This window comes from the organism of the source record quoted next, unplaced genomic scaffold, assembly GCF_019419815.1.
Source record: "Pyrus x bretschneideri cultivar Hongxiangsu unplaced genomic scaffold, Pyrus_bretschneideri_v1 Contig20, whole genome shotgun sequence".
NCBI lineage: Eukaryota > Viridiplantae > Streptophyta > Magnoliopsida > Rosales > Rosaceae > Pyrus > Pyrus x bretschneideri.
The window spans coordinates 1,344,142-1,360,748 of NW_025999502.1; the positions used below are offsets into that span (position 1 = coordinate 1,344,142).

Genomic DNA, 16,607 nt, shown 5'->3' on the forward strand with positions numbered 1-16,607 from the left:
GAAATTGAGATCAATGTGTTGTAATTATATACATTGATGATCACTGTATATTGATCGACTGCCTCAACTATATCACGATCGCTCTCCTTTTTGTCTCACTCCTTTTTTCTTTGCACTCCCCAACTCCTCTTTCTTCCCTTTTGGTTTTATAAATTTGTTTCAACTTCCATATCTATTTTTGACATATTTTACGCATGAGAACACTCCTACACACCTACAACATAGTGCTCTTTACATGTATGAGGACAATTCTGCACACCTACAAGCGTAGATTGCAAGTTGACATGTATACTGACGTGTTAGGAAGATTATGGAAAGTGATCCTCTTCGGATCTCTTCCACCTAATTCTCCTTATCAAATAATATGGGCCCTTAAAATTTGATTCAACGGATAAATACAGGGGTCCACTTTAAAAGTTAGAATAACTTCAGCCGTTGGATTAAATTTCAAGGGCCCAGATTATTTGATGAGGAGGATTAGGTGGAAGGGATCTTGAGAGAATCCCTTTCTGCTTATCAATAACATGTTTCTATGCTACCGTTCTAAAAATCTCCGCCTAGCGCCTAGACCACTGCCTCAATTAGTCCTTAGGCGTTTGAAAATTAAGAAAAGACGCCTAGACCCGCTTAAGCGTCCGCCTAGCCCACTTGAACCCGTCTAGGCACCCGCCTCAGTCGCAACTCCCACTTAGATAGAAAATCGATAACTTTTATTTTGCATTTTACTTTTTCAATAAAATGTAATAGACTTGTTGAATACTTGGATAAACACTCATTATATGCTTGTTCCCCATGTTTTCAATATGTTTTAATATTTTATAATATATATGTCAATTTATTATGCAATGTATGTATCACAATACAATTATGAGTTTTCTAAAGTATAAATAGACACTTATTGATACACTATATAATAAATTTACTTCAATCCAACTAGTCCGCCTAAGCTCAAACTTGCTGCCCAACTAGTCCCTAGTGTCTTTTAGAACTTATTCTATGCAGACGGTCAGTAAAGAAAGGCCAGTGGTATACATTGACGTGAGCCAGATGACTTAACATGTGTTTGCCTTTAGACAAGGTTGGTGGATGATAAACCAATAGTATAACACACAGTTGATTATTAATTTGATGGAAAACAAATTGTTTTCCATTAGAGTCAGTCGTCCATAACTGTAATATCACATTAAACTAAGAGATCCCTAATTCTTTTTCACGTGGTACACTCTTAGAAACTAGAAAATTGTTTTCCATTAGAGTCAGTCGTCTTTAATTGGCTTTAGTTTTCATAGCATGTTTGAAGATATCACTCCACCAAGGAGATTCGTGCCACATTAGTTGTTTCGAAAGGGAACTTTTAGGTCATTTTAGTCGTAAAAATTAAATATTTGTTGGCAAATGGGCAAAGTTTGAATTGGTCAATACACTTAACGTTCATCTCTAGGTTATTCTTACATTCCTACACAAGTTTTTTAAATTCGCAAGTGCACCGGACGTGCCAACTAACTATAGCAATTGGATATATAGAAATATGCATACAAAATAAGTAATTAAAAAGAGAAATATGCAAAGCCACTGGGATTTTTAAAGTTCTCTTTCCGACCAAAGAAGAAAAAGAAAAGAAAAAAAACCATTTGAATTTAATGCCAATTTTCTCAACGTTTGTTAGATCGGATATTCTCATACATGTGCTCGACAACAGTGATAAAAAACAATTATGTATACCTATTGTGCTACGAGTTCAACTCTAACAGATTGCTCTCCCATTATCAACTACATAGCTCTACTAAAAAAAATTAGGAAGTGTTATTGACACTTCAAAAATCTTATTCCACATTCCTCACAAGTGTATTTTTTTTTTTCAAATATAGAAAGTTTGAAGTGTATAATAAGATTTTTAGAGTGTCAATGACAATTCCTAAAAAAAGGGGTTAATTACAAAAAACTACCTCAAGTATGGGTCAAATGACACTTTCATACCTTATCTTTTAAAATTGACAATGTCATACCTCATCTTATGAATTTGTGTCAATGGTATACCTTCCGTTAATTTGGCCGTTTATTTCTCAGTTAAATGCTGACGTGGCTTGATCCGAGACCCATTTTTATTAAAAAATTAATAAAAAAATTATTAAAAACAAAAAAAATCATTTAATATTATTTAAATATTAAAATAATAATAAAAAAGTACATAAAAAAAATAAAAAACATTAGTCATCATCTATCTTCCCTCTCCCCTCTCCTTTCGTGCATCTCCCCCCTCTCTCTTCCCCATCATCTTCCTGCAACCCAGCAACCCAGAAAAGAAGAAGGAGAAAGAAGAAGAAGAAGAAGAAGAGAGAAAAAAAAAAAAAAAACCCCAAACCAAACCAAACCCAGTTCATCCCCCCTCCTCCCACCACAAACTCAACCCCTGCAACCTAGAAAGGAGGAGGAAGAAGAAGGAAACACCAAAAAAAAAAAAAAAAAAAAAAAAAAAAAAACCAATGGGAAACCCAGAAGAAGAAGAAGAGAGAAGGGAAACAAAAAAAAAAAAAAAAAAAAACACCAGCAAACCGTCCCCTCCCACCCAATCCCCCCCCCCCCCCAACCTAACCCGCAGAAGAAGAAGAAGAAGAGAGAAGAAAAAAAAAAAGAAAAAAAAAAAACCCAGTTTGTCCCCGTGCAGAGAAGAAGAAGAAGAAGAAGAAGAAGAAGAAGAGGGAAGAAGAGGGAAGAAGAAGAAGAGAGAAGAAGAAGGAAAAAAAAAAAAACCCCAGTTTGTCCCCGTGCAGAAGAAGAAGAAGAAGAAGAAGAAGAAGAAGAAGAAGAAGAGAGAAGAAAAAGAAAAAAAAAAAAAAAAAACCCAGTTTGTCCCAATGCAAAAGAAGAAGAAGAAGAAGAAGAAGAAGAAGAAGAGGGAAGAAGAGGGAAGAAGAAGAGAGAGAAGAAGAAGAGAAAAAAAAAAAAAAAAAGAAAACCAGTTTGTCCCCGTGCAGAAGAAGAAGAAGAAGAAGAAGAAGAAGAAGAAGAAGAAGAGGGAAGAAGAGGGAAGAAGAAGAAGAGAGAAGAAGAAGAAAAAAAAAAACTAGTTTGTCCCGTGCAGAAGAAGAAGAAGAAGAAGAAGAAGAAGAGGAAGAAGAGGGAAGAAGAAGAAGAGAGAAGAAGAAGAAGAAAAAAAAAAAAAAAACCCAGTTCGTTCCCTTCCCCTGCAGAAGAAGAAGAAGAGGGAAGAAGAAGAAGAGAGAAGAAAAAAAAAAAATCCTAGTTCGTTCCCCTGCAGAAGAAGAAGAAGAAGAAGAGGGAAGAAGAAGAAGAGAGAAGAAAAAAAAAAAATCCAGTTCGTCCCCTGCAGAAGACGAAGAAGAAGAAGAAGAGGGAAAAGAAGAGGGAAGAAGAAGAAGAGGGAAGAAAAAAAAAATGGTTTTTTTAAATAATTTTTTATTATTATTTTAATATTTAAATAATATTAAATGATTTTTTTTGTTTTTAATAATTTTTTTATTAATTTTTTAATAAAAATGGGTCCCAGATCAAGCCACGTCAGCATTTAACTGAGAAATAAACGGCCAAGCTAACGGAAGGTATAACATTGACACAAATTCGTAAGATGAGGTATGACATTGTCAATTTTAAAAGATGAGGTATGAAAGTGTCATTTGACCCAAACTTAAGGTAGTTTTTTGTCATTAACCCTAAAAAAAATTAATAGAAATCACTAGTTTAGTTTAAGCATGGTTGAGTAGTGGGCCAAGCATTGCCTCTGCTGAGTACAGCAAGTTAGCCCATGAGACAAGTACTCATGTAACTTTTCTAAAAAATCCAGTGTACGTATATATACGCAACATAATTAACGGGGAAATATTTATGCTTACTATTTTAAAGTGATAGTGATGGTTATCAATTTTTTATTGTTGTTGGATAATTTTGATTTAATTTATCTAATACACAAATCTCAAAATTTAAATTATCTAACCATAATTAATAGAGTGACAAACATTAACATTACTTTAAGATGGTAAATAAAAATGCGCTCAACTAACGGAAGTCCAATCATAACCTGTTAAGCTAACTGGCAGGTACGAGAGAGAGAACTTGTTCTAACATAGATTGGGTCACCATTTAGCCCATGAAATATGTAAAAGGGGAGGAGAACCCTTGTCCTATAAAAGCGATCGCTCACCCTCACGTTAACCTATGTCCAACCCTTGGCTTAAATCTATTTTTTTTTTTGAACAAACGATATTATATACATTAAGAGGGAGGGAGTGGGCTTAGTCTCACAATAGACCAACAATAATGTGGTTCAAATTCACTTTTGACGAGAATCGAACATAAGACCTCTCACTAACAAGTAAAGAGAAATATTACTAGATCGTAGTATTAAGCGGCATCCTTGGTTTAAAACTTAAATTTACTTCTTTAAGCCCACCCAAGCCATTTTAGGCCAGATTCCACCAAAGAATTAGGCCTGGCTTAATTCACTTGGGTCCGCCAATATGCGTGAGCTTGCGGGCTTGACCCCAAACACAACACATTCACTCGCGGGACGCACACCACATGCTAGAGGGGAGCATGGCGAGGCCAATGCGGTTAGGCTTGTAGGCCACTCTTGAATAGAGCCAAAAACCCTTTGGATGATCAACAGTCCAAATAATATGACCATTGGTTGATCGAACCGTCATATATCAAACATTTTTAATTTTTTTTTAATTTTTATTTGTAGTCCAATGATTGTGATCAAATGTATGGGTGGGTTCGAAAAGCAAATTCTAGAAATGGTTATCATTTGCATAAATTTCAATTTGGGGCAAAAGGAAAGAGATAAAGGAATAAAAAGTACTGATGTGAGAGGTAAAAAAACAAAGAAAAAAAAAACAAGAAAATTAATGAAAATGGTTTGAAAACTTTGAGTTTTAATCAAAATGATAAAAATATACGGTAAGTAAATAGTGACTTTTTAGAGTTAAAATGTCTTTAACGTTAAAAGAGAACGGTACAAGTGTGTTTTATTAAGACTTGTTGAAAAAACGGCAAAAGGAAACCGAACGCGCACCGTTTTATCCCTAATCCTTTTTCTTCCCCCTGTTCCCTTCTTCTCTGTAGTGTTATTTTCCTGCGTTTTCACGGCAACCAAACGGCAAGGGTGAACCCCCCAATCCAATCTGGTTGGTAAGCTGAAATTAATTAATTTTTACTAAAGCTTTATATTTTCTAAATTTCTTAACTTTATTCAATGGATTCAGTTTTTCGAAATTCCAAATTGCTAAGTGGTTGCTATCACAGTCAGTCCATGCTCGCTAATTTCTTTAAATGATTCAGTTTTTGTATTTTAATTTCTGTATTTTTGCGTTCTTTTGGTTGATGTGTTCTCAATTCTTATTTTTGTCTTTGAGAAGCGGAACGGTTATCAAGCGGCCGCTAATTGTTTGTCTTTGCTGTGTAACATCACAGAAGCAACTATATTACAGGAGTCCCACAGATTAACCTTATATCGGTTTCCCTTTAACGATTGTAAAATGATTTCTGTTACCATTTCTGTACACACTTCGGGCTCGTTTTGTACACATGATTGGATTGGATACATGATTGCTGTCTAGTGAGTTGGTGAATGCTTAAACAAATTCAAAATGTTTAATCCTGGGTTCTATAGTACAAGTTGTGTATGTGTGTGTTTGAAACAATATCCCTAATGAATGTTATTGCGTGAATGTTTTACACTGGTCTAGTAATGTATCCCGTGCTTCAGGTGTATGTCAGGGAAGGAAAGAAAACAATTTTCCTAATGAAAGTTATCATATATGCTTCCTTTGTCTGTGAATGTGCTGTAGTATAGTTGAATACAGTTTTCAAGGAACATGTATTTCTTGTCATATTGGAAATGGAAAATAATATAGCAGAGCAGACGATGAAGTTCTTAGTTTTTAGGTATATTTTTGTACCAATGATTCTGCTGTTTTGGGGACCGTAAAAGAGAGGTTGGTATTGAGGTCATTCCCTTACGTTTGCTCAAATATTCATCAATTTTGCTTTGTTAATTAGATATACAAAAGATAGGAGACAGATAAATATAAATATTTCCTGGCCTTCTAGAAGGTTGAATTGGGACTGAAAAAGAGTTAATACTTGTGCTAAATTTGTTTAAAAGTAATGAGGTCATTTGTGTTGTGTTTCTATGATTTTTAAAGAATTTTATCGTTATCTTCGATTCTTTAAATTACTTGGTATTCTTTCTCTCTGCATTTCGCGTTGAATTGTAAGACCTTCAAGCTATTTATTGGGTCCAGCAAGCTGAAGTTCGGTTTGAAACTTGAATTATTGTCCATTGTCGATTGAATTTTAAAAATATAAACTGGTGTGTGCCTGCTTTTGCACTGTTGTTTGTAAAATTTTCACTGGTGCCCAGAAAAGATCTTCTTGTGGGTGTTTAAATTTGTGGCTGGTTTAATATTGGTTTTCTCTTGTTAATTTGCAGGATCATAATAAAGTTGCTGTTCTGTATTCTCACTAAGGAAAAAAATTGAGTTGTCAAAATCAAGGAGATCCTTTAACACAGTATCATCTAAGGACTCAAAGATTTCCCATCCAGATTCGGTCCTGGTTACATTACGGGATGTAGAAGATGATCAAAAATTAGATGAAGATGATGAAGAAGTAGAAGCATCAGTCTCAGCATCTTACAAAATCTCAACTTCTTCTTCATGCTTCATGCGTCGCCTCAGCATCTCCATCACTACCATCTCTATTTCCCACAAATTCTCAACCATTTGCTCTCTAAACACCGCCAGGTTCATCAGACCCAAATCATATCACACCCATCCTGCACTACCGACAATGAATTTCTTGACTTCTTTGAACACCTTCTTCGACAATGTGCTGGACCTGAACAGTGCAAACAAGTTCATTCCCAAATTGTTACTACGGGCACCTGTCAGTCAGCATTCTTGGCAGCCCGGCTCATAGCTGTTTATGCACGTCTTGGCCTCGTGTTGGATGCAAAGAAAGTTTTTGACACCACCACAGTTGAAGGTACATCAAATGTGCTCTTGTGGAATTCAGTCCTTAGAGCTTATGTCTCTCATGGGTTTTATGAAGAAGCAATCCAACTATATGGCAAAATGCGTAAACTGGGTGTTTGGGGAGATGGGTTTACATTTCCTTTGGTTATTAGGTCCTGTGCATTTATATCTAGGCTTAAGTTATCCAGGAGTGTGCATGGTCATGTTATACATATGGGTTTTCAGTATCATCTTCATGTTATCAACGACTTGTTGGGAATGTATGGGAAAATTGGTCGGATGGATTGTGCTCGCCAGTTGTTTAATAGAATGGGTGTGAGAAATTATGTTTCGTGGAATACTATGGTCTCTAGCTATGCCTTTAATTATGACTGTGATGGTGCTACTGAGATGTTTAGGAGGATGAAGTTAGAAGGGTTTGTGCCAAACCCTGTGACTTGGACGTCATTATTGTCAAGTCATGCTCGTTGTGGCCGCCATGAAGAAACCTTGGAGTTGTTTGGTAGAATGAGGGCGGTAGGAATTGAAACTACAGCTGAATCGCTTTCTGTGGTGTTATCTGTATGTGCTAATCTGGCTGTGGTTGACAAGGGTAAGATGATTCATGGATATGTTATAAGGGGTGGTTTCCAAGATTACTTGTTTGTGGAAAATGCCCTTATATGTATGTACGGAAAGTGTGGTGATGTAGAAAATGCTCACGAATCATTTTTGGGAATGAAAAGCAAGAACCTGGTCAGTTGGAATGCTTTGATCTCAGCCTATGCTGAATGTGGTTTGTGCGATGAGGCCTTTGCAATATTTTCTCGGCTGAATGAACACCCATTAATGAGACCTAATATCATAAGTTGGAGTGCTGTTATTGGAGGGCTTTCTTCCCAGGGACAAGGAGAGGAGTCTCTAGAACTTTTTCGGCGGATGCAGAATGCAGGAATAATTGGCAATTCTGTCACCATATCCAGTGTTTTGTCTGTTTGTGCCGAACTACCAGCATTGAACCTTGGTAGAGAAATTCATTGTCATGTGGTTAGGGCTTTGATAGATGGTAGTATTTTGGTTAGAAATGGCTTGGTTAACATGTACACGAAGTGTGGAAGTTTTAAGGAAGGGCATCTAGTATTTGAGAGTATTGACAGTAAGGACTTGATAACGTGGAACACTATGATTGCTGGATACGGGATGCATGGACTTGGTGAGAATGCTCTAAGAGTTTTTTATCAGATGCTTGACTCGGGATTAAAGCCAGACAAAGTAACATTTGTTTCTGTTCTTTCCGCTTGCTAGCCATGGCGGGCTAGTCACGGAGGGTTGTCGTCTTTATGATCAGATGATTAGCGTCTATGGTATAGAACCCCAGATGGAGCACTATGCGTGCATGGTTGATCTTCTCGGCCGTGCTGGGTTGTTGCTAGAAGGAAGCAAGATTGTGAAAAACATGCCAATGGAACCCAATGCTTGTGTTTTGGGTGCTCTTCTTAATTCTTGTAGGATGCACAAGAATAGATACATTGCTGAAGAAACTGCCACCGACATTTTCAGCATGAACTCTGACATGACCGGGAGCTACATGCTGCTGTCAAACATGTATGCTGCTAGCGGGAGATGGGAGGAGTCGGCGAAGGTGAGGATCTCAGCAAAGACAAAGGGTTTGAAGAAAATCCGGGGCCAGAGTTGGATCGAGGTGAAGAATAAGGTTTTTATGTTCTCGGCAGGGGAGACTATGCAAGCAGGGTTGGAGTTGATTCATGGTATCCTTCAAGACTTGGCGCTTCAAATGGAGAGTGAGGGTTATTTACACAATGAAAGAGGGATTCAACAGAACAGGCTACAAATGTAAACATATTTTTCCAAATGATAAATTGAATTGTGTTATTCTTGGTCAATATATGTGAAAACTGTTTATTAACTACTAGTTCTTGTGCACTATAATACTAGTTTTGACTTTGGTTTAATTGATTGGTACCTTTTTCTTTGGATTAATATTTTCTTGGCACCCAAGAATTTTTTTGTTCTTTTTTTTGGTTGAACAAACGATATTATCTACAGTAAAGTAAGGGGACGGAGGAGTGGGCTAAGCCTTACAATGTACTAGTAATAATGTGGTTCAATTTTGTCCTTTGGCGAGAATTAGACCTAAAACCTCTCACTTACAAGTGAAGAAGAATTCACTTACAAATGAAGAAGAATAGCGCTTTGTTAAAATACATTGCAAAGAGGCCTTCACAAAATCGTGTCAAAAACTGTGTAAAAGGAGTTGTGCCACGGATCACCCCATTTATATAAGAGAATAAATTGTGTTTGTGAGTTTGTTCACCTAATGCTTACATAAAATGACCAAACTAAATTAAAACCTCATAATCCGAAGCATATAGCAAACCAGCTTGTACGAGCAGGTTGGCCATATATAGTTGATCATATTTACGAGTTGCTAAATGTCAGGACAAGTAGCGCACAAATTGTACATCGATCTTATAATTATTTTTGTCAAACTGCTAGTTAGAATTGTTAATCATATACTTATATTGGAGTAGCGAAATTTAATAGACATTAATCAAACAACATATATATAAATTATATACAAGATGTGTCTGCAAAAATATGACTCTTTTGTTTTTGTTTAATCAAAACAGTCGTTAATTCCTCTGTTTGTTTGAACTTTGAAGCGCCATGCATACATTATGTAAGAAATTAAAAAAAAATAGGATGAACTATCGATTTGCTCTCTGAATTATCACTCCAGTGAAAATAAGGTTCCTAAATTATATTTTTTTGGGTAAAATCAATCCCAAAATTCATTAAACGCTGATAATTTCATCCTACTATTATATTCAAAACTATTATTTTATTCAATTTTTCGTCAACTTAAGTCATATGACACATTATAGAGGGTAATACCGTTATTTTATCGCCTATAAGCGCTTAAAGTTGCATATGGATTGCGAATTTAATGTCTAATGTACCATCCAAAGTTAACTCCATACACTGTTTCTTAGGAAAAAAAAAATGTCCTTAAACTTAGGAAAACAACAACCTAGCTTCCAAAGTGTATTACATGCGAGTCATGTGACTTAAATTGACGGAAAATTGAATAAAATAGCTTTGAATCTAATATTAGGGATGTAATTGGTAGATTTTTGTTGTTAAGGATTATTATTTTTTCAATAAAAAAATAAATTCAAGAACTTAATTTTCGCTCAGATGACAATTTAGAGACTAAATCCGTAGTTCACCTAAAACAAAAATATATCCAAAAAGAATATTGGTAGAGTGCTCTCCACGTTTTTGGGTAGGCTCCTTCTAAAATCCTCAACGTCCCTTAAAAATAGTAGCAGAAGATTTTGATGGAGCAAAATAATTGGTTTTGGTGGATTTAGTTGAGGGAGTGGGTTTGTTGTATGACAGTATGAAAGACTATGAGAGGATCACCAACTTCATTTTCCTTGAATCTGGCTCATCACCTTTACATTCTTATACTATTCAATCTTCTTCCACTTTAGTGCAATAATCTAAAATAAATTAATTAGTAGTTGCATACGTGGCTTAAGCCGATTAGTTAAGTCAGTGTTCATCTAAACTCGAATTCCTACCTAAAAGGAAAAAAAAATCCGATTAATGCAACCAAGAAAGAGTGCAAACTCACGACAAAAATTTTGACTTAAAACTTTTTTGTTTCCTCTAATCGAACAAAAGAAAGGTAAAAGTAAAAATATAATTCCCAAAAAGGAGACATTTATCATTCAACACAGAACAAAATGATCCCAAAACATTCATATTTATGGCCTAAATGGCCCAAAGTTTACAGTAATTTCCAAATTTTGTCTATTTTTTAAACAAATAGTATTAAAATACAAATATTAAAACGGCAGCGTTTGTATGTGTCAGCAATAGCGGATGTATAAAATGCCTAAAGCGCAGGGAGCGAAAACATAACGGAAAAACGAAAAATCAAACTGGAAAAGCTCCATGCTTTGTGCTTTTCATGATTAAACTTCCGGTTCGCTAGAATGGCGGAATTGGAGAGCGTCGGAGCGTATCGTATCGGACTCGACGAGTCGCATCGGTCTCTGCCGTCGGTCTACTTAGCCTTCTTGACAATCTGGTTCGTCTCCGCCTGCTTCTGGACCTTCAACACCTACAAAAACCGCCATCTCCAGGTCCCTTTTTCTCCATTTCCATTTTTTTTAAATAAAAATTTGATTTGAATATGTATTCTGGGTTTTGTTTAACTTGATAATGTTGGTGATGTACAATTTGGGTTATAGGAGAAAATTTGAAAGGCTTTTCTACCGTGCTCTGTTTGGTTAAAGGATTCACGTTTCAAAATTTAATTTATGTTACAGTGGCTCTGTTTCTAGGCAAATGAACAAATGGGCATTTCTATTTTTCTTTTGGGTAATCGGTTTCAGTGTTTAATCTATTTCTTCTGTTTGGTTGCTGAGAAATTATATGTATATATGTATGTATGTATGTATGTATGTATGTATGTATGTATATACACCAAAAGTTGTTTACTTGTCTACATGTCCTGAGAGCCAAACGAGGCGGACATTTAAATTTTCATGAATTTGGCTCATTTGTGCGTGTTAATAATATTTTACTTATTTGATTCAATTGTTTGTGTTGCTTTGTTGTTAAACTAGAGCAGACGAATAATTTGCAGTGGACGCTCGCTTCTGTTCCGCTGATTAAAGCCTTGCAACTTACATTGTCTTTCCTCTTCTGGTATGTCTGTTGATCTTTAGGAAATGAAATGTAGATGCTCTTCATTGTGCCACTGCCAACAGACATAAATTCATGTCTTGAATTTGAAATCAATTCCCTATTCACTTTTTCGAAGAACCCTTCTCCAATCTCCATGTAGGGGATAAAGAAATCACTTGAAGAACTTCAAAACATTTCATCCGCTCTGAAGCTAATATGATGTTACTTATCAGTTAACAGGATATTTGTCAATGCCTAAAGTTCTGAGGCCAATAGTTTAGAGAGATCTATACGAAATTGTATATATCATATGATTTTGTTATGTGTATCGGTGAGGAAGTAAAGCACATTTGGTCTTCTTTGTTATCAATATTCTACCGTTGTTTCCTCCATCACGCATACTAATTTTGAAGAATCACTTTTAGGTATTCATGCTTTCATCTTCATATATGCTCCCTGTGGATGTCGTTTGGGATGTATGTAACCGGTGTGATATTTCAGACAGCTTCTTTTGTGTCTTTTTTACTCATCTCCCATGGTTACTGCATCATGTGTGAGCGCCTTTCAGTGACTGAGCGGCGTACTACTGCTTCCCTGGGCTGTGTCTTTTACTTGACTCTTGTCGGATACAAAGCTTCTGTACCTTATTTCTCTGTAAGTTTCCTTCTTTGACTAGCTAAAAAGCATTACAATTATAAATAGGCAGGAACTGTTACTTCTGTTTAATCGTTTTTAGTTACTTATCAGTGCGTACTAATTTTCCGTTACTGCCTTGATTCAGGTCTTGCTGCTGCTTAGCTATTTCATCTCATTCTATGTGATATTTCACCATATTTCAGCAAAATCTTTTAGTATTGCGCCACCAATTAAGCTTCATAGATGACGAAGATGTTCATGCAATGCATGATGCAGTCTATACAAAGTACATCATGTTCAAGTATGTGTTTCACATTTTTGTAGTCATACTCCCATTTTATAACCTTGTTCTAACATACAGTGACCTTAAAAGAGATGATATCACATTTTGAACCTCATATGCTGTATTCTGATGTCGATGCAGAAAGTTTCAAGGTGCAATGCAGATAGTAGCCGTGACTGAGGCTGTGGTATGATATCTTTATGTTATTGATTATAATTACGTATACAAATATAAATATATACAGACAATAGTTGACAGAACTAACATTCTGGTTCTCAGATATACATAACATGGATGACTCATCAGAAAATTACTGGATTCGCTTGTTAGTTCGAGAATGGGCACAGTTCTGCATCTTTGTTTACATCGGGTATGTTTACCTTCTTGGTTCCGTGAATGTTCCTTTCATGGGAACAGATGTGGTTATGAATGTTTTTTGAATTCATTGAAATAGCTAAAGTTCATCATGCAAGAAGACCCTTGGTTTTCCTTTGTTCACCTTCCTCCTATTTGATGTTGAAACTCCACAACTGTATCTTGCAGGTGGACTTTTAGGTCAAGGGACTTGGCACCACGGTTTTCCGTTATGCCAACATTGAAATCTAAAGGAGAACTAGTGGTGCCTCCCATTTATAGCATTGTAAGTTATTTTCATTATTTCCACACTGAAAAAATTTGACGTTGAAGAAATAGTGTCAACATATGCATCCATGGTTCAGAAATTAGCATCCAATGAGGAAGGAAACAAGTAATTAAAAAGTAGAATTTTCGTATTTACTTTCCCTTCTACTCATGGCAATGCAGGAAGTGGATGCAGAAACTTTCAGAGATTTCACTAAGCATGAATGGCACATTGGAGTGGTGAGCAATAGGAACACAATCTGATTTTACATAACTGATGCCCGTTATTCTTCATATAATGATCTTAATTTTCTGGAAACTTCCTCATCCCCTAATTAAAAAGTGCTTGAACCACTGCAGCCAACTTCACCATCTTGCGAAGAAAGCGCTAAGGATTCTGTCTTGGTAATAATTCAGCATCCGCACGCATATAGAACTGCAGCCAGAAAATTTTCTCACATCCAAGACCAGAAGCCAGTGTAGGTTGTAGCGCTTCAACGACTCAACTACGGATGTCAAAAACATGACATGCAAGTAACCGATAGAGCAGTTCGAGTGTTCAAACATCTTCTCGCTGTCGCTTTAGCTTTTTTGTTGGTGAGGCGAGCCAACGGCTCTTTTTTCTCAATTTTCAAGTGGAATGCAATTCCCCTGTGTAGAAAAGTCTGAAGTAAAGTCTGAAGTAGCCAATGTATACCTGTAAATAAATACAACCAACGAATCGAATTGTGTAAATCAGACATAAATTAGAAAACAAATTGTATCTTCTTTGCTCTTTTTTATGATTTCTATTGCCTTGCTATTTGTGTCATTTGATTCATTTCCCTCCTTGTCATGAGAATTACACTTTGCCGATTTTGAGACGATATTAAAGTAGGGTACGACATGACAAATACAATACATATCATGTCAGTGTTGTAAAAGACTTAAAGTCACTGTTTATATATCACGTGATAAGAGGAATAGACATATGATTGTATACAATCGGTTATATAACACATTTTATTCTGACAAGCCAAATATTTACTAGTATTATTCTTTTTAATTTACATTTTCTCCAGTCTTAGTTAGTTATGGATGCTTGATGTTGCAATTTTTTTTTTCTTTTTTTCGAATTATGTTGCTATTTCATTCCAAACGACTTGTCGTCTCTTATTTCAAAATGACAACTTGCCGTTCTCTTTTTCCACCTCCAACCTTATGCGGCTATGTAATTTTCGGAGAAACTGAATCCAACTGTAACCATGACCCCATCCTCTTCCTCTCGATTTCATGAAAGCTCCGCTCCTTCTCCTTAGTCAATAACTATGTTGCACATACACGGACACGTAACATGACAATATTGTGACAGTGACAGTTTTTTTTAATTTTTTTAATTTTTAATTTTTGGTAAACTTTATTTATGTAGGCATTTCCTTCTCCGATTTTTTTTTTCTTTTTTCGAATTATGTTGCTATTTCATTCCAGACGACTTGTCTTGTCTTATTTCAAAACGACAACTTGCCGTTCTCTTTTTCCACCTCCAACCCTATGCGGCTCGGTAATCAATACATAAGTGCCATGTCTCGTCTTTCTTCTTAACAAGGAGGACTGGGGAAGAAAAGAGGCTTGAACTTGAGTGAATTAAACCCGAAGTCAAGAATTCCTGCACTGTTTGTCAACTTCAGCCTTTTGGTAGTGGGGATATCGATATGGGCGGACATTGATGGGGTTTGTATTTGGAAGGAGTGGGATTGTGTGGTCTATTGATCTTTTGGGTGGAAGGCCGACTAAGGGATCAAAGAGGTGTTTGTATTGGTGGATGAGAGATATGATGGCTGGGTGAGCGTCAATGGGTGGGGTAAATGTAGTATCTGGGGTGGTAATGGAGGCTAAGAGGGAGTATGGGTGTTCCAGTAAAGTATCGATGTTGTAGCCTGTAAGGAATAAAGACACTAAGGGTGTCAATCCTTGGAGGGTATAAGTCTTGTTTTCCACTGAGAACACCATTGTTTTATTCTTAAAATCCAAAGATTCTAACCATTCCGCCCCTAAAATGATGTCACACCTAGGTATGGTGAGTAAGAGGAAAGAACTGTGCAGTGTGTAATCTTGGATCTTGAGAGTCACATTTGTTACTCGTTTAGAGGAGTAGCAGTCATGTGATGTTGTGGTGAATTTCACTGGTTCAATTTCTTGCACAGGTAAGCCCAATTGTTCAGCAATTTGAGGATTTAAAAAGTTACATGCTGCTCCGGAATCAATGAGGACAATGATTGGTTTGGAGGAAATGGACCATTTCAACCGCATTGGTCTGCCTATATTTATTCCAGGGATAGTGAAAAACTCAAGCATGTGACAAGCGGGTTCTTCAACAACTGTGGCCTCCTCATGATAGTCATGGAACTCCAGGTGAATCGTCCTCCTGTAGTGAAGGGTCGAGTATGACAACAGTGGGGATTTGCATTTGTGGGTGGGGGAATATTGCTTGTGGCAACCAAAACATTCATTCTTCTGTCGTTTTTCCTGCACCTCCGCTGGTGTTAGGTGTTTGAAAGGCCCAAGAGGTAGAGAAGTTGCTTTGTGGTGGTTGTTGGTGTTGGAGAGGAGATGGATGAATGGGAAGTGGTGGTAGGGGGTAGGTAATGGCAGGGAAATGTGGGATGAACATAACGTTTGGCTTAGAGTTTTGATTCAAAAATTCTGGCTAATTTTTGAGCTTGATGTAATGATTCCTGTTCAAGGGCGAGGACGTCATGGTGGATGTCCTTTTTCAAGCCGCCTAAGAACACATGTTTCAATTGGTTTTCTGTCCAATCCGTGACCTGGGCAAGAAAGCCTTGTGAAATCTGCCAAATAATCATTAACAGAGGTCTTTTGCTGGATATGTGTGAGTTGGGATTCAATGTTGGCACGATCACCGCCCCTGAATCGTTGGAGTAACATCTCCACAAAAAGGTTCCAGTTTTCATGCCCATAACATTGCTCAAAGCCTTTTATCTAGATGGAGGCATCAACTCCAAAATTGCACGCAGCCACGAGAACCTATTGATTTTGAGAGGGGGTACCTCATAATAGTCAAGGTAGCGTTCTACCATGGCTAACCACCCATAAGGATCTTTACCATTAAATCTTGGCAGTTCCATTTTAATAGTTTTAAAATGGGAACGAGGATTTTAGAAAGGTGGGGTTGGTAATATAGGTGGAGTGGGGGGTGATGAGTTAGGGGTTGTGAAGGGTATGATATGAAAAGATTGTGGATAGGTCGAGAAGGAAGATGGTGTATGTGGTGAGAAGAGTGAGGAAAAACGTAGAGAGGGTGGGTAGGGTTAGGTCAGCTTGGTGTGGTGGTTGTAACTGGGGTGGGTCGTGTGGTGGTATAGGTGGATGGA

At 36.8% G+C, this 16,607-nt stretch overlaps 1 protein-coding gene and 1 pseudogene across 1 annotated transcript; both read left to right on the top strand.

Annotated features, from left to right (window-relative positions):
* The first annotated feature begins 5,015 nt into the window (after nt 1-5,015).
* LOC103966535 (putative pentatricopeptide repeat-containing protein At1g17630) lies at nt 5,016-8,907 on the top strand. Its single transcript, XM_009379707.3, is given in 3 exon segments — nt 5,016-5,144; nt 6,452-8,276; nt 8,278-8,907. Coding segments are annotated over 2 exon segments (2,154 nt in total). The 5' UTR covers nt 5,016-5,144; nt 6,452-6,677; the 3' UTR covers nt 8,833-8,907.
* A 2,032-nt stretch (nt 8,908-10,939) lies between these two features.
* Nucleotides 10,940-14,057, top strand: LOC103942006 (annotated as a pseudogene).
* Nucleotides 14,058-16,607: the final 2,550 nt, after the last annotated feature.